At 37.2% G+C, this 24,564-nt stretch overlaps 3 protein-coding genes and 1 long non-coding RNA gene across 4 annotated transcripts; 2 read left to right on the plus strand and 2 right to left on the minus strand.

Annotated features, from left to right (window-relative positions):
- Positions 1-2,089: 2,089 nt before the first annotated feature.
- Positions 2,090-3,731, minus strand: LOC117163742 (uncharacterized). The gene is made up of 3 exons (XR_004465505.2): positions 2,934-3,731; positions 2,636-2,822; positions 2,090-2,548 (listed from the first exon to the last, which is right to left on the minus strand). It is a non-coding gene; the product is annotated as an uncharacterized LOC117163742 (long non-coding RNA).
- Positions 3,732-9,717: 5,986 nt separating this feature from the next.
- On the plus strand, positions 9,718-16,502 carry LOC117163480 (uncharacterized). Its single transcript, XM_076622276.1, has 4 exons — positions 9,718-9,724; positions 9,926-11,179; positions 11,352-11,444; positions 11,948-16,502. Exons 1-4 carry the CDS (start codon positions 9,718-9,720, stop codon positions 15,157-15,159), a joined length of 4,566 nt encoding a protein of 1,521 aa, XP_076478391.1. The 3' UTR covers positions 15,160-16,502.
- A 138-nt stretch (positions 16,503-16,640) lies between these two features.
- Positions 16,641-21,934, plus strand: LOC117163425 (beta-galactosidase). The gene is made up of 10 exons (XM_033345678.2): positions 16,641-17,093; positions 17,798-17,970; positions 18,159-18,309; positions 18,392-18,455; positions 18,536-18,630; positions 18,962-19,189; positions 19,827-19,998; positions 20,392-20,513; positions 20,650-21,057; positions 21,333-21,934. The coding sequence occupies exons 1-10, from the start codon at positions 17,022-17,024 to the stop codon at positions 21,786-21,788; spliced, it is 1,941 nt and encodes a 646-aa protein (XP_033201569.2). The 5' UTR covers positions 16,641-17,021; the 3' UTR covers positions 21,789-21,934.
- Positions 21,935-22,378: 444 nt separating this feature from the next.
- Positions 22,379-24,028, minus strand: LOC117163479 (uncharacterized). The gene is made up of 5 exons (XM_076622277.1): positions 24,022-24,028; positions 23,655-23,822; positions 23,279-23,448; positions 22,943-23,105; positions 22,379-22,620 (listed from the first exon to the last, which is right to left on the minus strand). The coding sequence occupies exons 1-5, from the start codon at positions 24,026-24,028 to the stop codon at positions 22,379-22,381; spliced, it is 750 nt and encodes a 249-aa protein (XP_076478392.1).
- Between the last annotated feature and the right edge of the window lie 536 nt (positions 24,029-24,564).

Genomic DNA, 24,564 nt, shown 5'->3' on the forward strand with positions numbered 1-24,564 from the left:
TTATTTTCAAATGAATATTCAAAGCAAGCGTAACTAAAAAATAATGGAAATCGATATGGAATAAAATTGCTCTTTTCAATTTAAATATCGTTTTTCTTTCTTAAAACACCGTACGAGACTCTCTGACGATCAGATAGCTCGATTTTTAGCAATTTTTCCAATCTTTCTAACGTTTGACGCTGACATTTGTTCTCGATTGACGGGATAATTATAAAATAGACAAGCGTAAGTAAGGATCGACGCTTATGTACAATGATATACGAATGATTTTTTCTTTTTGAGGTCAGATAAGAGTATCGAGGCGATACTTTTGATAAAATTCTTTTTAACGAAACTTGGAAATCGTCCGATACGGAATGCTGTATTTACTATCGATGCTAATACTCGATTAGCATACAGATTATCGTAATTTAAATCTTCGAGGTAAATGTAAATATGATATAATATAAAATAGCGCAGAATAATTTTCGTTTCTACCTGATAATCAGTTAAAATATGTAAATTTCCTTCCGAAGAGAAATCATACGAGTCTCTTTGATAATTTCAATCAGCTTCTTTTCGACATTTCGAAACTCTCTGTCATAAAAAACGACATTATAGGTTTTATTCTTTTACTACAGTAAACTGTCCAACTAGTGAAATCTGTTATTGGACCTACTCGTTGTGAACGAGCTTCGATAACATACTTTACTTCCCTAATATTTATCACTGTTAATTTATAAGTTTCTTCTGCGGGTACTAGTGGCACTTTCACTGTTTTCAACTTTCTTCGTTCTCGCATGATTGGCTCGAATAATCGACGTTACATTTTATACTGACAATATTATCGGATTACAAATACTAATTACCTATATGACTATTGTCATATATATATATAGTGTCATCGGGTGTAAGGTTGAGAGCGGCCAACGTATCTCCTCGACGATCAGCTATGGATGCGGTAGGACGCGAGGGCGATTTAGTGCGCTAAGGTGATTGGGACAGTCAGCAGGGTTACACGAGGTAATTAAGTACTCCCGACGCGAACGACGATGGCTCCAGAGTTGGTGACGAATCCACGGCACACGGGATGGCAAGTATCCGGGTATTGATCGGGTCGGGTAACTTCTCGATAACTCGATCCGCACTTCGTACAGCGACTCACTCACGAAAAAAGACTCCCTCGGCCTAATGAGACCGTCCTTATATTTTCCTGTCCCCACTCCTGGGATCAATCCTTGTTTTTAAGGAGAGCCATATAACCATTCCGTACCTCTGTCAGGTACGCGTCCCTTCCGTGCCCGTGGCTACGTCCGGTGACCCATTAGGTTACCCCAAACCCCAATCCGTTTTCATAAAGCCCGGTTGGAACATTAAAAGTTATTTTCTTATTTTTATTGCTTCAACATACAAACATACAAATATATATGTCGGAGAGGGAAAGACAGCGGGATTTCCCGTCCGGAATATTGGGAAAACCCCAATACACTAGTCCAGACTTTTACTAGAGCCGCCCTTAAGTAATAAAAATAAGAAATAGTCTTAATGTTCCAATCTGACTTTATGACGATGGGTTTGGGCTCGAAGTGACATGGCGAGTCACTGGACGTAGCCACAGTCACGGGAGGAACATGTACCTGACAGAGGTATGAAATGATTATATGGCTCTCCTTAAAACAAAGATTAACCCGAGAAGCGGGGACGGGAGGCAGCCTCTTTTGGATTGACAGAGTTAGAGCGAGAGTTAGAGTTAGTCAGTTAGTGAGTCGTTGGACGAATTGCCGATTGAGTTATCGGGAAGTTACCCGAATCGAGTAGCACGTTGATACTAGTCCTCCCGTGGACCGTGGATTCGTTATCGAACCTGAATTCGTTGTCACCATCATCTCGACCATCCTATTACCATTACTCGTAGCGTCTGGTAGTGTCCACATTCGTACTGATAGAGATTGGCTACATTCGCGACGGTAAAGTAAGGAGAGGTTCATCGGACGCCCCAAAATGCCAACCTGACTCCGACATATATATGTAATATATTTATTAGCATGGTAATCAATATAAGATATTCATGTTGCAAAAGAAATTACAATACGATATTATAGGCAAAAAAATCATTTGGATAATATATTCAAGTAATTATATGTTTTACATTTCGCATACGTAATTAGACGTTAGAAAAATACTTTCACTGTTATTATCATTTTTACGATCCGAATATGAATTATCACGTGGCTGCAGCTATTAACGCGCACACTACAATCATAAAACGCGGATATTTGCTACGTACAAATATTAAACACGTCCAGGTTTTTATATATTCAGAAAACAAAGGAACGCCATTAAATATTCATGTCTATTTATCTTTCGCCGTATATATTCTTAAATAAACCACTGTCTACAAACATTGTATTTAATTAACGTAGTCACGAAGATAAGTCACTTATGATATACAAATCAATGTAAAACACCAAAATTATGAAAATTCGCCCGGTGTTAATTTAGAATGTAACAAATACATTTGCGGAATCTTGCATTCTGGGTCAACGTTTTTCTTGCAATTGATAAGTATCTGAAAAAAATGAAAGAGAAAAATATTTGAACGTATCTTACAGGAAACGCGATAGCGTATACCAATTTTTTATTATACTCCAATTACCACAAATCTCAATTTTCTTAAAAATCTAACGTTTAAACGCTCGTTCAGAGCGTATAGATTACTGCGATGCAAATGTGACTCTATTAACACCGATTAAGTTGATATACAGCTTGCATCATAATATCCTGGTGCGCGGCTATGCAAGTGGCTTGATTGTGGCAAGTTTGTTGACGACCACCGCGTTAATCTAAGAAACAAGTCGATTAGCGATTCCGTATAAACGTACATATATAGTTGGCGAATCGAATAATGGACGTGGAGGATAATAAGATGTGGAAGATAACAACGATACACTCACTTGTTTGTATCGTTTTGCGTTTCGGTAGTATTTATTTATTGCGAATGTTCTCTTTCCAAGTTCCTTGTTAAGTATGTACGATAGACAGATAGACGTGAAAGTTGAAGCTAAAAGAAATAAAGGTAGTCAAGTTTTCAGTTCGTTAAAAACACATTTTTTGAAATTATTAAACAAATAAAATTGAATATCCGCCTTTGAAATGATGTATTTCGCAATTGCTTCGTTCCGAGAACGGAGAATACTCGTAGTAAATTAATCGCAACAAAAGTTTAATGACCCGCGAAGTTGAAAAATCCACCTAAGTAGGATGCGAGTTAATGTAATAACGCTCGAATAACCACTGTTTAAATGTCGTCGTAATCTCCGTCAAATTGTTTAGTGCAAATTGACGTATTACGTTCTCCTTTCCGAAACACTGCACTGGCCAGAAAAATGAGAGAAAAATCGCCACACTCCCGTTGTCTTCTTAGAACGAACTGTACATTGAACTTTAGATTCTACGCACAATCGTTTCTTGTGTAATGTTTCGATGTACGATGACGTATGTAAATTTTCTTTTATTTCTCGCTGTAACTTCTTCCTTATATCATTGATAACCTTTATGTGTTCTTATAGATAGATGTTATTTGATTAATACATGTATAGTGAGCAATCACAGTATATGTTACGTCTCAATAATGACGATTTCTCCTCAGGGAAACGGATTAAAGACCGATCTCTACGCAATGTTTGTTTACTTGTGGAAATTCATCGTGGCGCACATAAATGGCGAGCATTTATTTATTTATTTTTTTATTTGCTTAACAGATAACACCCTCTGAGAAAGTCGATACGCTGGCAAACGAGTAAATATAATACACGCAGAAAATGAACATAAAGTTAAAAAAGATCGCGTAACAAAGATTTTGTACGGCAACGTCGATTTCGCATGGAGACACATGGAATATCGGATAATAGCCGAGACTGCTGAACGAAGCGTTAAAATTGAACTAGATTCGAGATGTCGGGCTAATCAACATGATCGTTTAATATTTTAGAAATAAACGATAAGTCGGGTATGAGCCTGCGTTGTTTAGAGGTAGCAAGTTGCAGCAAACTTAGAATCGTATTGTAATCGTAAACAATTATAAATTTTATAGAAGATGAAACGCAGAAAGTTGTTTCAACTGTTGTTTAGCCATGATATTTGATACTGAGATCGGATCTTAATTAACTTTGTCGGATTTGCGTGATGGTAGGTGAGCAGATAGAGGAGAGAGGAAGATCGAAGATAATCCATGGAATCTTGGACGTGGTAAAGTGGTAGGACTTAAAAGATACAGGAGAATAGACCATCGTCGTCCGATCGATCGTTAATGACCGAATTGCTTATTATACCGAAGGCATTACCAACTTCGATACGTAGTTCGAATAAACGAAACGTATTTTTACAGTAGATATCATAAACAGGAACGTCAGGACGCTTGTGTACCGATTGAAAGAACGAGGCATGGAGGTGAGCTATGTCAGAGGTGCTGGAAGGTACGAGATTTCTTAAAGGTACAATTATTTTCACGACTCCAGAAAGATTGAAAATTACGAGGTATTAACTTTTCTATCGAGTTAATATAAAAAGTCCTGCACTTTACCGACAAAGCTTTGCTATCTGTACGAAGCTTAAAAAAGACAAGGTAATCGCTGTAGGCGTTGCATCGCTTAACAGAACGATGAGTCAGCTTTTTACTCTTTATCATAGCGATGAGTTCTTTAGAGAATCGCCTGGGGTAGGTGGATTGCAGCGATGATTGCAGTGGTATGAAGGTGTCAACCACGTATTTGAGATGATGTCAAGGTCATACAGAGTAGCATCCCAGTGGATAAAACAGAAATAACTGTTAATAAGGTGATAACGTTCGCAAATGATTTCCTCTTTGTTCGAATGATTGGCAGGAAAAGCAGATAAATTGTTCTCGATAAGTTAATGGACTGCAGTTCTTTTTAGCAAAATTCGCGTAGATCTGCCCCGAGCTTCGTAAATTTTCGCCCGATGATGGCTAGAACGTTATCAGTCTGCCCGGAAGAAGTTAAAGTGTCTACGCGTACGCTGATAAGGTGGACATACAGTACAAACCAGTACAGTCCATCGGTTTCCAGCGAAAGAACGAGCACTGTGTGCGACAACAAGGCAATCGCACTGCTACGAGAGACAGTCGGATCGACGATATGCGTAGGACAACCCTTCCATATTTTTCCCACCATATCGAGCTTTAAAAGTATCCCAAATTTGAGAAAATATCGAGCAATACTTTCGATGAAATTCAAATATAATAATAACGGGTGTAATCACGGCAGAGACGCTATAAATACGTCTTTATGTGTTTTATTCGTACAGTCTTACGCCCCGTAACCTTGCCATGTACCAAAATCCATCCCTCGGTCAAGACGATTGCTGGCTGTACAAATATAATTAGTCGAACCCGCAATAATTCTAAGGAACTGTCATTAAATTTAACATTTTCGCTTTTGAGACCCTTAATTGCTGCTTAAACATCCTACAGATCGAGAAATTCATTAAGATTATTGCTCAATCCGGCAAAAGGCGCGATAAGTGGATTTTTCCTATGTTCAACGGTCATCTCACCGGCAAGAGGCCGTTGATGGGACGACTAGCACCCATCGCTAGCTCCGCATAAATACTTCCGTCACGGAACGCAATTTACGTGCTACAATCCCTTCGAACAGCATACTTAACTTGAACAAAATATTAACAGAATACATCTCCTGGCCAAACTAAGCACACAGAATAAAATTATCCTCTATAAGGCCGTAATAAAACCTGTCTGGACCTACGGAATCCAACTATGGGGAACAGCAAGTGATTCCAACATTGAAATACTTCAACGCTTCCCTTCGAAAACGCTAAGATCCATTATAAATGCACCCTGGTATGTCACCAACGAACTAATACATCGCGACCTCAAGATACCAACAGTCAAAGAGGAAATAGTAAAATATAGCGACAGATATAGCAAAAGAGTCAACAGACATCGAAATCCCCTAATTACTGGACTATTTGATACGTCGGACCAGATCCGCAGGCTGAAGAGACACTCGCTAGACCTAAACGCTAGATTCAATTAGTTATCTAAATTAAGTAATATTTACTTATTTATAATACTTACTTATAAATTATACTTGTCTATAATAAGTATTAACTTATTATAAATAATTAACCATGTCACTGCGTCACGCCAGAAAAAATTAATGAAAATTCTCAATGCGAGAATTAATTGTAAATTTTAACAAATAAAAAAAAAAGAATACATTTCAACTTGTTAGTCACTCTTCACCTTATATTCTTCGAGGAAATGTCGTTGGAATAATGAGCATACTTAAATTGTTAAATCAGTGTTATAATTATTCAACCACCCCTATTATCTTAATCGAAATAGGGTATCGGCTGATTCGCGGCATCGATCATCGTATCTACTGTGTATTATACTGTGTTATACTGTGAACGCGTCTACCCGCGAAGCATATGGTTTTTGTTAAATATGTACTAAATATATTTTATTTTATTCCCACTATTATTTTATTTATTTTTATTCGTTTATTTAATTCCCATTAATTATATGCCCTCTTTGAAATGTTCCACACAAGCTGATAATCAATATTGACCGTCTATTCATCCAAAGGTATCCTTAACAGCGGCTTGAACAACTGGTAATAGAAATGAACTTTGTAACTTTATAACGTTTATATTGATTCATATTAACCTCTAATCAAAAAGGTTTGAGGTCCTCCGCTTAATAGCCTCGTTAACCCAATTTACACGAAAGAAGGGTATAGAGACGCGAAGATTAAAGGAACCATGAAGAAAGAATTTATAAGAACACTCTACTAATATTATGCTAGTAAAAGAATGGTGTTCCGGAAATGAATTCAAGTGGTTTAATTCCTTCAGCAATTGCGTAAAAGCTGTTTGTGGCACATCATCACAGAAGACTGAAAATATGTGCTTTTATCTTGTATAATTCTTAGAAACGATCGTATAAAAGGAAAAAGTGGATCTATAGTTTTTTTTTACAATTTTATCTTATTTCAATATTACTCTATTTTTTGATCCCATTAATAAACTACCGAACTGCAATATAATACGGTATACTTACGTATCACAAATAGATAACTTATATCATTATATTAGAGAAAGAGAGAGAGAGAGAGAGAGGGAGAGTTGATATATGCTCCAAATAATTTTTAAGAACACAATTGAAACTATAAAACCTAAGAAAATTATTATTTCGTCTATTAGATATTATAACGAATACTATATTTTAAGTATTTCATATACTTCTGCATCTGATGTACAATTAACTCTTCTGTAAATGCACAAACATCCACAGTCCGATTATCACCTTTTACTAGAAAATTAAAAAATGTAAAAGTTAGTTTTAGTCGAAGCTTCGTATGCAATTTAACTAACGTTAAAATAATTTCCTGGAATACGCAAGACGATATAATTAAGCGGAAGATTTATGCACTAAAATAGACGAGTGCCCTGAATGAAATAGTTCTTTTATTCTACTCTTAACATCGTACGATATCTCTCCTAGCACGATGACCCGACAGAATGTTCGTTGACTTTCGGTACGAAGAAAGAATCTGTCCATGAAGATTTGATTACCAGTCGTTTTTTTCCTGCTTAACGGGGAATTCTGTTGCAATTTCACAGTTATCGATATCTGATTTGCTACAAATGTAAAATCAAAAGCATCGACCAACAGAAGAGTATTAATTTACAGCCCCGCTAATGATGACGTATTAACAAACGTCGTGCATCCATTGCTTATGCTCGTCTCGTCGCCTTCGATGAGAAACGAGAGAAATTACTCATGGAAGATACCATTTCCCTTTGAATGAAAGATACCGCTTTAAGAAACTTTTAAAGTAGACATTTTTTAACTGAAAAATTCAAATAAACAATTTCTAATTACTTTCTGTTCTATACATTTATATTTGATACAAAAGTTCTCGACTGTTATAATTTCCTAGATGCTACTAATTACTGAAATTTACTTGGCGTTTATTAAAGGGAGAGAGCAACAGAGAAATCTAAGAGAAAAAATGGCAAACGCTAATCTCTTCAAAGCAGTCATGTAACAGGGGTCTTACCTCGAAACACAGGAAGCTACTGATACGCCTTATCGATATCAGCTACGCTGGAAAACCAACAATGAGAAGCCTCTGGGGTAATTTCCATCATTAGTAACTTTGAAAACTAGTACAGAAAAAACGGCGAATGACCTATTATCCTGCTGGATATCGGGTTCGAGACACTGCAAAATATTCTCCATTCCGTCCAAAAATTTTGCCCACAAAATCTGCCTCCTCTCTCGAAATAATGCAATTGTTGCAAAAATTCTGTTTATTGCGTTAATTCGTATAACCTGATTGCTCGTAAACCCAGTTTTGGTTGATAAAACGACTCTTGCCATTGGTGCGGACTTCGTAAAAGATTCTCGAACTCGCACGAAAGTAAACGCGCCTCGCACTATACCAAGGTATGAACTGTACACGAATCGAGAACGAAAGTGTTGAGACAGAGAGATATGGGGCACGACTCTACTAGCCTACTTTTACCAGCCTCAATTTCACTAACCTACATCTGCAGCCCACGACCAACTTGAGAGTTTCGTTTCGTTTCGTTTTCACTTTCGCTGACCGCAACGGTCGTCCTGACCCGACCCAACCGAGATTTCTATTAACCTGGCACACGCTTGCCGAACAGATCTCTCTCTGTCGCACCGAGGAAACTAGAGTGTCCTGGGTCAGGATCACGTTCACTTTCGCCGCTTGCACGCTCTCTACTACAGTCGCTTTCGATTTCCGTCACTTTCGACTCTGCTCTCACAGCTCGCTTGTTAACGCTTTGTCGACAGGCTTAAACATAGTTAATTTTAGTTGTAAAAAAATAGCATCATTTTCCTCGAAAGAGTTAACAGATCCTGTGAAGGAAATAACGTTGATTCACGTTGGTCGATGTTCAATTTATTTGGAGTCTCGTATCTTGTATTCGTTTCTTGTATTTTGATGCTGAAATTAATTTTGGGAAACATTGTAATTATACTCTTAAATCTCATAAGTATTGTAATTTAAATAAAAATAAGAGGAGTATTATGTAACCGTGCAACGTTCTCCTCCTTCGACGCCTGTATCATTGCAACCTGTCAATATCTCCGAATAAATGCATCGACCTATAAATAGTCTTCTCACGCGTGTACCTAATAAACAGCCATTGATAAGAAACGAACGTAGTCCTTTTAGTTGTAAATCGTATATCTTCAAATTATTACAAAATTGAATATCTGTGAATTAAATTTAATTAAATTCTACAGTTAATAATTTTTCATGGTATCCTTCCATCATAGACGATAGCATCTTTTCATCGAGTTTGATTGAAAATAATAAAATTATATATTATATTTATAACACATAGATTCGAGTGTGACTGCCACATCATCGCGATAAATCTTATTTAATTTACCATTCCAGGAATCGGCGTGGAAGTTACGTATGAAGGATTTCGGATACCTTCTCTTTTAGCGCATAACGATTGTTTATGGTACGGCAAAGTATTACATGAGAAATGAGATGAATCATCGTAATAATAGCCATAAATTTTTCGTGATAAGAAAAATTTATCTGGCGGCGACTGTATAAAAGGACCTCGAAAAATGTAGCCTATCAGTAAAGAGAGAGTGTCAACGTGTCGTCGAGAATTGTATCTAATAAAAGTTCCAAAAAAATGAAAGGTAACGCTGAGAAATTAAATATTATTCGAATGGGTGAAAAAAGTATCCTAAATTAATTAGAAATTTATTTTTATATCTATCAGACATCTAAATAATTTTTCCATTCAATAAACAGAGTTAACAAAAATTAGCTTCTTTTGTATAAAAAAATAATATCGTCCAAAGTATCAATAAAAAATAATGTTTTCTTACCATCGACAGTCATCGTCAATATCCTCCTCGTCTCTTCGGTCGTTTATGTCTATGGCGCTCCTTTCGACAAATCAGAATGGCTTTCCGCGATCAGAAAGCTCAAAAGAGAACGAAACCTCGAGGAAGAGAATCCACTCACATGGCTGCGCAATTCGAATACAGAAAAGAGTGCGTCGAACTCTGACTATCTGCAATGGCTTCTTCGAAACTCGAAACATCGTGACGTGAAACACAGCAATAAAAAGCATGAAAAACATTCCATTCCCTTAAACCTACTACATACAAAAAACAAGTCTGATTCATCGGACAAATCCAATTCCGAGCAAAGCGAACTGATCTTATTTAGGAAGAAGGACACCCGACAGAAAAATTCAAACGAGGAAGAATCTGTGGAGAAAAAGTCTGGCGAACTGCGTATTCGTAAAAGGAACTCTGACGAAGAATATTCTCGCGAACAAGACTCTCATAAGCGGAAATCTGATGGAAATCGTCGTCGTAAAAAGGATCGACTTGAAAAAAGTTCTCCCGAATCGTGGAGTTTAACGGATGAAAGCGATTCCTCCGACTCGAGTTCTGCCAGTTCCTCTGATAAATCTAATAAGAAACACCAGAAACGCCGTGAATCTAATTCCATAGATAGAAAAAAGAAAGATGATTCGCAGGGAAATGACGGTGATAAAAGTTCAAGTTCCAGTTCTTCGTCAGAGTCTAGCAGCGATTCGTCTTCCAGCGAAGAAGATTTCGAGGAATATTTAAAAAAATCATTGAATAAAAAGAAGAACTACAAAGAAATAAAACATATACTTAAACATTATAAAACGAACGTTCAATACGGGAAACTGTACGAATGGAACAGACGTAGGTATTTGGAATGGAAGAGAAAGATAGACTTGAAGAAGAAAATAATAAAAGCAAAGAAAAATTTACATACAGATAAATTAATGAGCATTTGTAATATATTAGAAGATAGCGATCAGCATGAAGATCAAATAAGGAAATGCGTAAGAGATTATTTGTCTACGAAAGATGAATTTATTTTTGTAACAGATCTATCGTTGATTCGTCTCCTGTCGTCTGACGAGAATAAAGTTAATAAGTCTGTAGAGATAGAAAATGAAAGTGGTTTTGAAATAAAAGTTTTAATCGAAGGTAATTCACAACCTGGTGAAGACTCGAAACAAGCTAAAACTGTGATCAAAACGATTGATAAAGTAATCAATGGCGGTGGACTTTGGAAAGAAACAGAAACTGTCAATGTAACGGGTAACGTTTATATTTATATACATAATTAATTTATTATTATTATTAATATTATTGCTATTATATTATTATTATTAATATTATTAATATTATTACTAGTATTATTAATATTATTATTATTAATATTATTGCTTTACGCTCAGTATAAAATTAATCATTTTAATTTCGTAAACAGACGATGAACAAGCAGCTGTTGACGGAGACAATGGTTCCGATAAGGAAGAAAAATTACCCGGTAAAGACAAGACAAACACAGCTGAAGCAACTGGTAACGAACAAGCAACAAACTCTACTTTTCGACAACATAAAGTTATTTCAGCGGGTGGACAGGAAGTAGTGATAGAATCTGGTTCAAACTCAGGATCAGTTGTAGTTGAAGGAGGAATCAGGATTTCGGGCAACACCGAGGTAATAAGACAAGCAAGCAATAGCTTAGTGATATAGACCTTTAGTGATAGCAATAAGCAGGTACATTCACAATACACGATAATAAATACGCGACTAAGTAACGATGATTTTCTTCACAGACAGGAAACGCAAACGCTGGAAATTCCGAGGATGCTGCGAACGAATCAGGGGACTCAAACGTTCACGAATCTGCAACATCAAAATCCCAAAAGTCAACTTCTCAATCAGCTTCACAAAGCGAAGCTTCTAGAGAATCAGAAAATCAACGTACAACTGAACCTTCCAGTTCTAAATCAAAAACAGCTATTAATGACGCTCCATCCGGCAATGATCGTGCCACGATTAGACCAAATAACTCTTTAGGTGAAAGTTCACCAGCTAGCGGTGGTGCCAGCGGATCAGAGGATTCGAATATTAACGAATCATCAACTGTAGCATCATCTCGACAAACAACTTCAGGGGCTCGACAAACAGAGTCACGAGGTCAACAGACAACTTCTCAATTACCTTCACAAACTGGAGCGTCCAGGATCTCAGAAAATGAGCAGACAACTGAAGCCTCTAGCTCCAAATCTGAAACAGTTGTCAGTGATAATTCATCCAGCAATGATAATAATACGGATAAACCAAACGACGCTTCGAGTAAGAGCTCAGCGCCCGGCAGTGACACGAGTGAATCGAGAAAATCGACTTCGCAAACTGGACCGCCGTCTGAAGCATCAAACAACGCTTCAAACGAAGAATCTACCACTGATGCTGGCGAATCGGGAGATTCGAGTGTTAGTCGATCAGCGGCATCGGGTGAAGTAACATCGGTATCTCGAACAAAAGATTCTGAAGTAACACGAAGACAACAGGCTATTGAATCGTCGACTGTCAAATTAGTTAACAATGGCAGCGTTACAGCCGAAACAGGCAACGGTGTAGATAACGGTGAAACATCCACCGATACCAACAAACAGACAGATGCTAGTGCTAGCGAGTCTAGTACATTGAGGAATGAAGAAATACAAACGTCTACGACTTCACGTACCAAGTCAGAAGCTACTACTACCAATGGCAGCGTCAATGTTTCGAGTAACGTAGATGACAGTGGTAAACCTACTGACAGTGCAGAAGCACAAACAGATTCAAATACCAGTGAATCTTCAACATCGAAGGCTAAGGAAACGACATCGGCTGTTCCTCAAACAGAAAATTCTGGACAGACAAATGAAGCATCGACTTTGAAGCTGAAAGCTACTCCCAGCGATGATAGTGCTGGTGTATCGAATAACGTAGATGTTACAACTGATACAAACGATGTTTCAAGTAATAGTGGAAGATCCACTGGCAGTAAGGGCGATCATGCTGCAGCGTCGAATGACGAGCAAACAGCATCATCTTGGCAACCTGAAACTTCTAATGTTACAGATGGACAGCAGGAGATCGAAACACCGAATCAGGAGTCGGAAACAACTCGTGTAATTACCAATGGTGATGAAACGAGTACAAACAGTTCCAATGAGCAAACGAAACCAAGTGCCAGCGAGTCTTCGACGTCAGATACAGAAGCAGCTTCCGTTTCTCAAGCTGAAGAAAGTTCTAGCGCGACGCAAACAGTACAGGTGACTGAAGCATGGAACTCCGATTCAGAAACGACGAGTAATGCGGAAAATACAAATAATGCAAAGGGTACTTCGGACAATAGCGGAAGATCAACTAGCAGTTCTAGTCGACAAACAGATTCAAACGACGATGGATCTATCGCAACAGAAAGCGAAGAAACAACAGCGGCTAGTTCTCGAGCCAATGGTTCAACTGTAACAGGAGAAAAACAAGGCAATGAAACATCAAACACACAAGCGGAAACCAATTTTAGTAACGACAGTGCCAACGCTATTACCGTCACTGGCAAAAATCCCAATGTTATCACTGTGACTGATGACAGTGCCAATAAAAGTTCGGACAGCGATAATTTAATCGCTGGTACTAGTCGGCAAACAGATTCAAATGCTGAAACAATAAATTCGAACGATAGTAAGTCTACTACGAGAAGCGTGCAGAGGATATCTCCCTCTCAAACTGACCAATCTATCGTAAGTGGAACAGAACGATCGACTGAAACAGCGGAGACTCGGACAGCTTCTATCGACGAATCTCCTAGCGCATTAGATGGTTTGAACATTACGATTATTGTTATTAATGGTAGAGAGAATGATGGAACATCTATCAGCGTTGATAGCGAAACAAATTCTAATAGCAGTGAATCAGTAACCGCAAGAGGAGAGAGTGAAACTTCTACCGATTCAGATGGAGGACTTGCAACTGAAGAATCGTCTTTAAAGCCAGGAACTACCCAAACTGACAATAAGATCGATACATCGAGCAACATAGGCGAAACAACTGAAACGGAGACAACTCTAAGTAACGAAGAAACGTCTACCGATGAAAGTAACGGGCAAACAGACTCGACTGTTACCGAATCCACGACTGTAGAAAACGCACGAACATCGGCATCTTCCTCTCAAACTGAAACGTCCAGTGGTCAATCCGAAACAGAACAGTCGGTTGAAGCGTCCGGTGCTCGAACTGAAACAGTTGCTACCGACGAACCTGCCGATACATCAAGCGATTTGAACGCTACGATTGTTGTTAACGATGGTACAGATAGCGAAACATCAACCGGTGCTGATAGTGGAACATCAAGGAGCACCAATAGCGAAACGACGGAGTCCAGCGCTGGTGGATCAACAGGTTCTACCGCTAATGAATCGACAACAGCAGAAGGAGAAATAGATACGTCTTCTCCAAGAAGCGAAGCTTCTACTGCTGCAGGTACAGAAGTTGCAACTGAAGAATCACCTTCGGTATCAGAAACAACAATAGCTGATAGTAACGCCGATGCATCGAGCAGTAATCGTGTGGTAACAGGTGAAACAGACGCTGCTGTAAGTAACGAAGAAAATGATGTGCAGACAGATTCAAGTGCTACTGAATCCACAACTTTAAAAAGCGCGCGAACAACATTGTCTCCCTCTCAAACTGAAGAGTCTAGCGTATCTGAAACAGGACAATCGACCGAAACGCGGAGCGTTCAATCCAAAAGAGTTCCTACTAGTAATAGTATCAATGATATGTATAATAACAGTAGTACTAGCAGTGGTATTTTGGAAATTAACGAAGAATCAACGACCAGTGTCGGCGAAATAGATTCAAGTCCTAGCGAAGCTACAACTTCGGAAAATACTCAAACAGAACCATCCATCGTCCAAGCTACCGATACCGTTACAAAAGTAGCATCAACAACTGAATTGCAAACTCTGCAACTAGAAATCATTCTTACTGATGTCAATGGCACTGTATCGGATTCTTACATAGTTGTACTTGATAAAAACAGTAATAATACAGATAGTATCTTGGATATTATTAATAGATTACCTAACAGTAGCAGCAAACAAACAAATTCAAAAGTTAATAAGTCTGCTACTTTAGGAGATGCGGAAATATATAATACACTCGCTTCAGAAGCAGTGCCATCGGTTCAACCAAATACCAATGTAAAACCGGAATCTCCTATAGTAGGAATAAATTAGAAATGATTAGTAGAGGTGAAGAAATATGTACGTCGATACCGACGTGTAGTAAAATTGTATTATTATTCGTTAAAAGTTACTTGGGTTCTCTCGTCGAATAATTTACTAATTAACAATATCGGTGAATCGATAAAGAACTAGTTACAGGTTACAGAATTGGCTTTTATAATTTCATGATTTTACGTACAATCAGATAATTTCTAATTTGAAGATTTATTTGCAAAGATTTCATTTGTTTTATTACGAAACTCGTTCCTTGTGTAACAGAGTCAACTTGTGGATTATGCGAAACATCTATTGGTAGGTACTAATGATTTATATAAATACATAAAGAGATCTAAGAGATAAAAGGAATTTACTAACGTTTTTAACTGGCAACTTGTGACTTGTAAAATTTCTCTAATAATATTGCCAGAATTGTGTGCAAAAGATCCCTGATAGAATGACATAAACATTCTTTAAACGTTGATTTCTATTTTTAATAATACAGAACCGTTAAAAGAGTTATCGTTTAAAAGAAAAGAGTATACCGTTAACTATATCGCGATATAGTTACAGATTGGAAAAATTATTAAAATTTATTAGGAGTATTTACAACAAAAACTCGCGCTGAACAATCATTAAGAAAACCTTACGTCATGTATTTCGGTCAAATCTTTCAGATATTCGTTGAAAAATGATGACTTGGTGTAACATATGTAGGTAATAAAGACCATAGTTGTAAAGAAAAAAGGCGTAAAATGTTTGTCATTTCATCACATGATATATGAGATAAACGGCGACGCTCTGCTGTTGAACGACTTGATTTATGGAATTTACGATAATAAATACCCAAAATGGTTCGTTTGAAAAATATTCAGAACGGAAATATTTCATTAGAATATTTTACATTATATCAAGATAAACGATAAACGATAAAACGATACCAATATATCAAGATAAACGATACTTTTGTACCTGCTTATTTTTTCCACGACAAAGTAGCGGTGTAAAGCTTCGAACAGCCTGTATCAATCCATATAGTTTTATTAAAAAGCCAAATTACGAACATTCGATAATTCTGTTAATTAGCGACTATTCGCCAATGCGTACACTCGGAAGTGTCGTCGAATTTTTATAATCTTCTTATTGCAATGTTTAATTACGAACAATTCGATTTAAATAACATTTTTTACAAAAGGAAGAAATACCGACCGCTACCAAGCACTCTTTAGAATAACGACGATTAGTATTTCTATGTATATGCGTATACATGTTACATATACGCTCGCTTATAGGATACGAATAATTTTTATACAAATAAATAATATTAAGGATCTTTAGAGATTTAAATGCTAAGTAACAGAAGCAAAAATTAAATAATACAAAATAATAAAAATTACGATTTTTCCCAATCGAACAGCCGTTCTAAAACACTGTCTCGTTCCCATTGTCGGCCACGTAACGGATCGTTCGCGTGTCCGGTGGCAGCCGATCCGGGCCGCAGTCATCCTGAAGCCACCGTATCGGTCAGTACAGTGTCCGTGACACGTCTTATATCGGCCAGTGATATCTCGACCTGTCCTCGATCGGGTCAGAGTGCGCATTACGCAGCAAAGGCAGCCAATCGCGTCGACAAACTGGAACGTAACGACGAACCTCTGCGTTAGCTCGGTTCCAGTTCGATAATAAACAGCTATTTGCTTTCCGTTATTAACAAGACGAGGATGCGTCCCATAAATATAAATGCGGTTATACACATTATTTCATTGATAAAATCGACTCGACCATATATAATAGTTCGACGAATGTAACTGCTTCCAGACACAGTGTTTTAGATTTTACATAGATACACAGTCAAAGTTCTAACGTATTCGGATAAGATGTTGACCGTTTTACTGACCTTGGCAGTGACTAGTGCTGTCGGAGAAGTGGTGAACATCCACGTAAACAATGTAAGTATCGTGAGAAATATTTGTTTCCAAGAATAGTTTAAGATTTAGATGTAAAGCAAAGTATAATTTAAATCGTAGCTGTATTTGTTCTACGAATGTCTCTTTTTTTTTTCTTTTAACTGTGTCTTAAGGAGTTAGAATTTAAAATCATGTTTTTCGATTATTTTTGTACAGGTATTTTATAGTAGGAGATCGCGACCAATTTTTTTGTTCCTTTTTCAATTTTTTTTTTTTTTTTTTTTTTTACAAGGAAATTACTATTCGTTCGAGCATTGCAATTTTTATAAGAAAATGACGCTCAAACCGCTAATAATCGAAATCGAGTATTTCTCGACGCCTGATATATATGCACCTTTTAATAGTAATCTAATAGCAGGTGTTTTATTACATTTAAGGTATCATATTGAAGTATAGTCGCTTAGTCTTTCGAGATTTTTACCAAATGCTTCTGAAATATTAGCGAATCGATCTATCGCGTGAACTCGACTAATGAAATATTCTGTTTTTCATCGGTCGTCCAACGCGTTCCTTCAATCGGACAATTCGTTTGGTTTTGGAAACGCAGTTTACGTGGCTGTAGCAATGCGGCACACTCTGTAATTGAATAAGTGTGTTTGCACCGTTTAAGTTGGTCAACGAAGTAATAGAGAGATATGCGGCGATTTTGAGAAGAAATTCTCAGATTCGTAACTTCGCAATTCCAGGATACGCAGTCGAGATTCAGCTTCGAGGTCGATTACGAGAACAACCAATTTCTGCTGGATGGAAAACCCTTCCGATACATATCCGGCAGTTTTCATTACTTCCGAACGCCCAGGCAATATTGGAGAGATCGTTTAAAAAAAATGAGAGCAGCCGGGTTAAACGCTGTTTCAACGTGAGTTATCTTTTTCTCATTATCGGTACACCGCTAATCGAATCGAATGAATTTATTCCTACGTCAAAGTTTACGATTAAATCGTTCTCATCGTTCGAAAATTGCAATATTGGATGCTTTTGCTTCTCATTCATATCTTACCGCTTTAATTTCGAAGGCGAACATTCTTCTCGCGATTTTGTCCGCAGATACGTGGAATGGAATCTTCATCAACCGACTGAAAACGAATGGCATTGGACAGGTGACGCGGATGTAGTAGAGTTCATAAACATCGCTCAGGAAGAAGGTTTGTTCGTGCTTCTGAGGCCAGGCCCTTACATCTGCGCGGAGAGAGATTTTGTAAGTATTTCTCGAAAAATGTTGTATTTTTTCATTTTCTATTTCATCGTTCATGAAAATAAATAATATGTTTTATATTCAGGGTGGACTTCCATACTGGTTACTAGGACGAGTACCGGACATAAATTTGCGCACAAACGATCCACGTGGGAATTTTTAACGATTTTTAACTGCAGGTTATTTCTAAGATTTATCTCGTAATCGAAGTTCTCCTTCCGCTTTGCAGGATACATGAAATACGTAGAAATATATTTAAACGAAGTATTGGACAAAGTTCAGCCCTACCTAAGAGGAAATGGAGGACCTATAATAATGGTTCAGGTACGAAAAAGATACTTTCGTGACAAATAACTATCATTTTAAACGCAATGATACTTCATTCGGAAAAGAGCACGTTTTGGTCCGCTCTCGAAATATCATCGCTTGTTACTTTTAGTTCTTCTAAGAAACAAAATATACTTCTCTCTAACGTTTTTAAGAAAGATTGACGATACAATTCCTAAAAAATACTTGTCCGATAATTCGGCGTGAAGCGAAGAGAAGTAGTAAGACTCCGAAATAAGTTCGCAAAAATATATTAACAATCGTCGAACTGCGAATTTCTTAAAAACGAAATCATAGTGGCGATCGTGGAATTTCGATGATGTTTTAGGTGGAAAACGAGTATGGAAGTTACGCGTGTGACACGGAATACTTAATTCGGCTTAGAGACATAATGAGACAGAAGATTGGTACGAAGGCACTTCTGTATTCGACCGATGGATCAAACCCGAATATGCTACGTTGCGGATTTGTACCAGAGGTTTATGCCACCGTCGATTTTGGGTCCAACACGAACGTGACGAAAAACTTTGAAATAATGCGCATGTATCAGCCACGTGCAAGTATCTACGAATAATTAAAATCGTAATAATTTACACATATCGATCTTTGATCATCGTACAATTACAATTATTAAACGTGAATTTTTAATTAGATAGACTTCGTATTGAACTGACAATATCGGTGATATAACAGCAAGTATTTTGATAGAATTTCATGCATATACGTATAAAATACATTTATCTCCAATTTTATACAATATTTGTGGACAGGTTTCGTGACACATTTATTGCTCTCGTTATTTAAATATGACTTTATATGGAAATATATGTATATAACGAATGTGTATAACGCAACAGTTGTTAGACACGTGTGCAGTGTATACCGACATATGCACATTCTCCTTCAAGGCTACATCGCGTTATAAGTGTTGTATCACGTAAGGTTAAAACCTACGAGTAAGATCAGAGGCATTCGTAATATGCCAGTTGCCAGTGTTCAAAACGTAGAATACGCGTTTAGATTTACGTATTTGAAATACGCTTTTACGTAAAATCAGTAGAACTTAATTCCAACGAGATACTAATGAGAAACAATTGCTCTTTCTATTCATCTTTTTAAACGACTTGTCGGTCAAATTGTATAACTCTTAATCATTTTTTCTTGTTAAATGGCTATGTTTCGTTTCTCTTTAGGGTCCCTTAGTAAATTCTGAATTTTATCCCGGATGGTTGTCACACTGGCGGGAACCGTTTCAAAGAGTACAAACTGCAACAGTTACGAAAACCTTAGATGAAATGCTATCTTTGGGTGCTTCTGTTAACATATACATGTTCTACGGTGGAACAAATTTTGGTTATACCGCTGGTTGGTATAATTTTTCTAATTTTCTAATTCCAACGAAAAATTGAGAACAATTTTTTTCAATTTTTTCTTAAAAAAAAAAACGGCTAGAACACGCGCCAAATCGTTGAAAAATATCAAAAAAGAAATAAAAAAGAAAATTCTCGGTACATGTGTCACATCTGCAAGTTCCTTTTCCGGGAAGAAAATTTACATAATATTCCTAGATAGCTTTCTCAACGGACGGGAGAACTATCGGTTTATTAATTGCAAAATTTAATCGTATATTTTATTGACATATACTTGTATAATAAATCTTAATATTCAGAAACTCTTCGTCTCATCGATATGATAAGACTACAGTCTCGACAGCTGTATAACGTACATAGATACTAACTCAAACGCACGATGCCACAGGTGCTAACGGTGGCCACAACGCATACAACCCGCAATTGACCTCTTACGATTACGATGCTCCGTTAACCGAAGCTGGTGATCCAACGCCGAAGTACTTCGCGATCAGAAATGTCATATCCAAGGTATTATTCGCGATTCGTCAAGAAACCGGACAACGTTCTTATCTTTTTCCCCCCAATTTATAATAATAATAAATATAAAAATCGTGGTATACGTTACTCTTACATCTCGTTAAATAGCATCGATTTTTTCCTACAGTATTTGCCATTGCCAAACGTGCCCCTTCCATCACCATCTCCAAAAGGAGATTACGGTACGGTTCTTCTAGTGCCAATTCTACAATTATTCGAACCTCGTGCCCAACAATTATTTGGAACGATCACGGTCGAAGCAACGAACCCATTGACGTTCGAAAAACTGGGACTGCCTCATTGGCTGGTATTATACGAGACCGATCTAGTACGTGGCCGTCCGGATCCCGCGATTTTACGCGCCAAGGTTCGGGACAGAGCGTTGGTCTACGTAGACGATCATCTCGTTGGATTTCTAAGCCGTACCGATAATATCTACGATATAAATATAAAGGATCTTTACGGACGAAGACTGAAGCTACTGGTCGAGAACCAAGGACGATTGAACTATGGAAGTGGACTTCGCGATTATAAGGTCAGCTAGTCGATTTCATTGTTCCTTGACACAATTGCATCGAAGTGGATCAACGCGTGGTAGTCTGATTTTTCTTAGACACTGAGAAACAAATTTTAAAGCTAGCCTAACCGAACTTCTGCCGATCGAATTCGTTTCTCTGAGCCGCCAACGTTTGAACAGCGCATTATTCGAATGAGAAATCGCGAAGAAAATAGGATGATCTTACGTAGCTATAAAAATAACGATAAGTTCGCGTATTATCTTATTCGTTGAATGTTCCTTCTGTCTACTAGGGTGTTTCGGAGGTAACTCTAAACGGTATTTCCCTTGGCCCTTGGAAAATGACTGGATTCCGTCTGGATAGCGTCCCGTCTACTCCTCTCGACGACATCGAATCCACCCTATCCATAAGCAAAACTCTTATCAATGGCCCAGTTATACTTCGAGGAAACTTTTCAATCTCTGGCCAACCGATGGACACTTATCTAAACACCGATGGTTGGGGCAAGGGAGTCGCTTTCGTCAACGGACGCAATTTAGGTCGATATTGGCCGGTGGCTGGTCCTCAAATCACTCTCTACGTTCCTGCATCATATTTGAGAACAGGTGAAAACGAGTTGTTGCTGGTTGAATTGGAATATATACCGATGTCCAAGGAGATGAAGTTGCAAAACGAACCAATTCTTGACCACAAAGTTCGATATTCCAATAGCCAGGATAACTCGAACGATATACGTGTTTTAGTCTAATCGTTGCTCGGAAAACTTTTACGAATCTTTTAGTCTTCTGCGTTCTTAAAAGGCCGGTTATCGCGAACCGTGTCCAGGATGATCGCTGCGTAATGATGTTCCGTGGGAAATTGTACGAAGAAAATAAATTTTATACTGATACGCAATTGGAAATTTCTCGATTAGTATATTTCCCTAATTCGTTATTACAGTTCGACTGTGGATATTCGTGCGTGCTTTTTACAAAGATAATTAAAAAGGCGAAGCGTAGAAAATTGTTTAACATACGAAATATTATAACGAGAATTATACTTTGGATATTTTATAGAATTTCGTATATCAGGTGCACTTTGCGCATCTTTTGCAGCTTGAAATTTCCCACGAACGCGTACAAATTCGTAGTCTAATTATAATTATCGTAAAGCCAGCTTATTAAAAGATAAACGTTACGTTGAGGGCAAATCGAAATTAATAACGATAATAATAATCGGTGACGATCTAATTTCGGGCATACGTAGATGTGCTCGTTTGATTTATTACACAGATAAGATTTGCTTACAGCCTATATTTATACTATGTGTTCAACGTATCGTACACTTCGATTAATTTAATTACTTGGGATAATGAAAAGGTATCCAAGAAGTCCAAGAATAAATCGCGGAAAGTTGTAAATGGTTTCTGTTTACTTCCTCAAAAGTAAACGCATTAATCGATATTTCGTTTTCTGCGTTTGAAGAATTAGCGATGGTATTTCGAATTGGCAGATCGAGATCGTGAGACTGCTCGTGCGATCGTAAATTATTTATCATGGCAAATTGTTTCTTGCATATGTTACAACGATATGGCCTGTTTCCTGAAAAGAAATCAACGATTCAGCTCTTATTTTATTCTATGAAATGGATATCACAGATAGTATAGCATAACAAACTTGATCTTTCGATAAAAGCTCGAAGCATCGATTAAGATATAAAGATACCAAAAGACGAACAATTACAATACATATATACCTTCATACAAACGTTTTAAAGCATGTGAATTTATTTTTATAAATGAGAAATTATTATTTTCGAAAAGAAAAAATTACTCCTACTCTATGATATCGTTCACAGACTGTCAAAGATCCATCGGTTGTTAGTTCTTACATTTCGCCATGTCTAATTAATATTAATTACCACTGTGCACTTGCATGTGATGATGTAGAGCTCCAGGTTTACAAAATCCTCGATTGCAAACCGAACATCGCATCGGCCAGTTACCACTGTGAGAATACCCATGAGCTCTTAAATCACCAGGGGTTGGAAAAGAACGTCCGCATTCGTTGCATTTATGCGGTTTTTCCTGCATATTGCATTTTACTGTCAGTATTACACATTAGACATTGCGATATCGTTTACAACAAGCAACAGCAAATTAAACAAAAGTACGCTTGTTTGCTTATTTTACTCGCCACGCTTTATGCATAGTTGAAAGGGTTAAACGAAGATTAATAAATATCAAAGACTAATAGAAACCTTATAATGTGTCATTCGATGATAATACAAATTTGACGAAGCAGTGAAACGCTTTCCGCACATTGGACATTCGTGTGGCCGTTCTCCGGTGTGTATTCTGACATGTGTGTTCAAGGAGCTGCTTGTACTGAACATTTTTCCACAGACGGCGCAACCATGTGGCTTTTCACCTATTAATGAGCGTAATTTGTCATTTCTTTGAAATTTAATTTTATTCCAATAAAAATTGTCTATTTGTTAAATATCTTAATTCTAAATCTATGATCTATGTTACTTATGATAAAATTGTAAGAATACTTCATCCGAGTGAAATTAAAATTCCAATTACTATATTCGAGTTTCTGTAATATAATTAACAAAGTAAATTAACACTGACCTGTATGGGTACGTAAATGCCTTTTGAGCAAGGAAGGTCTGTCAAAATTTTTGCCACACGTTTGACAAGGTAAACATCTTTGAAATTTCGAAGAATTTAACAAATTCGTTTTTCTTTCGGGATTGCGACAACTCAAATCTAACGGCGCATCTTGCGCTACGCTGCACACTGTTTCATTCAACGATAAAATAACAAAACATTAATCGAACAAAATGAAAAGCAAAACTTATTTTAATTTGCGCGATACGCTTTAAGAGATTTATTAAAAGTCGAAGATGACGTGTTAAAAATTTCCTCTCGTGGTAGAGAAATTTAAAGTTGTTTCTAATCTAAAAATGTTACTTATTTAATTGTATTCCACTCTTACCAGACATTACAAACTTTCTTTAAAATCTTTCTTAAGGGCGACGATATCTGGAAAAAATTCACGTATAACACCAACAATAAAATTTCCCGCACCTCGTCGAAGAATCCAAACATGAAGAAGGGTAAATTCGAATTAGGTGGTCGCTGCTCCAAACATATGCAAGCGATTACAGGTGAGAAAGAGGGTTGCGGCGACGAAGGCGCATGTCGGGAGGGCGGTATTTCTTCAGGGGGGCGGAGTTTGATACACCTTTTTATTACATACACAGCATCACGATGATATAAAATACTTCAAAATATCTTCTAGTGAACTTGATATATAATTATGTAATAAATTATAATTTAATTTTCGTACTTTTACAAAAAATGAAGTATTTAAGAAATTGATGGTCTTTTGTGACTATAACTTTTTATTATTCGATTGTTTGCTATCAATAAACGATTTGGTAATTTATTTTATGATATCGAAAAATCGCAAGAATTTTGATATTAAGAATTAAATACTCTACATGTACTTCCATGATCTGCATTATTTGAGAGGAGA

Source organism: Bombus vancouverensis, chromosome 10 (genome assembly GCF_051014615.1).
Source record: "Bombus vancouverensis nearcticus chromosome 10, iyBomVanc1_principal, whole genome shotgun sequence".
Classification (NCBI taxonomy): Eukaryota; Metazoa; Arthropoda; class Insecta; order Hymenoptera; family Apidae; genus Bombus; species Bombus vancouverensis.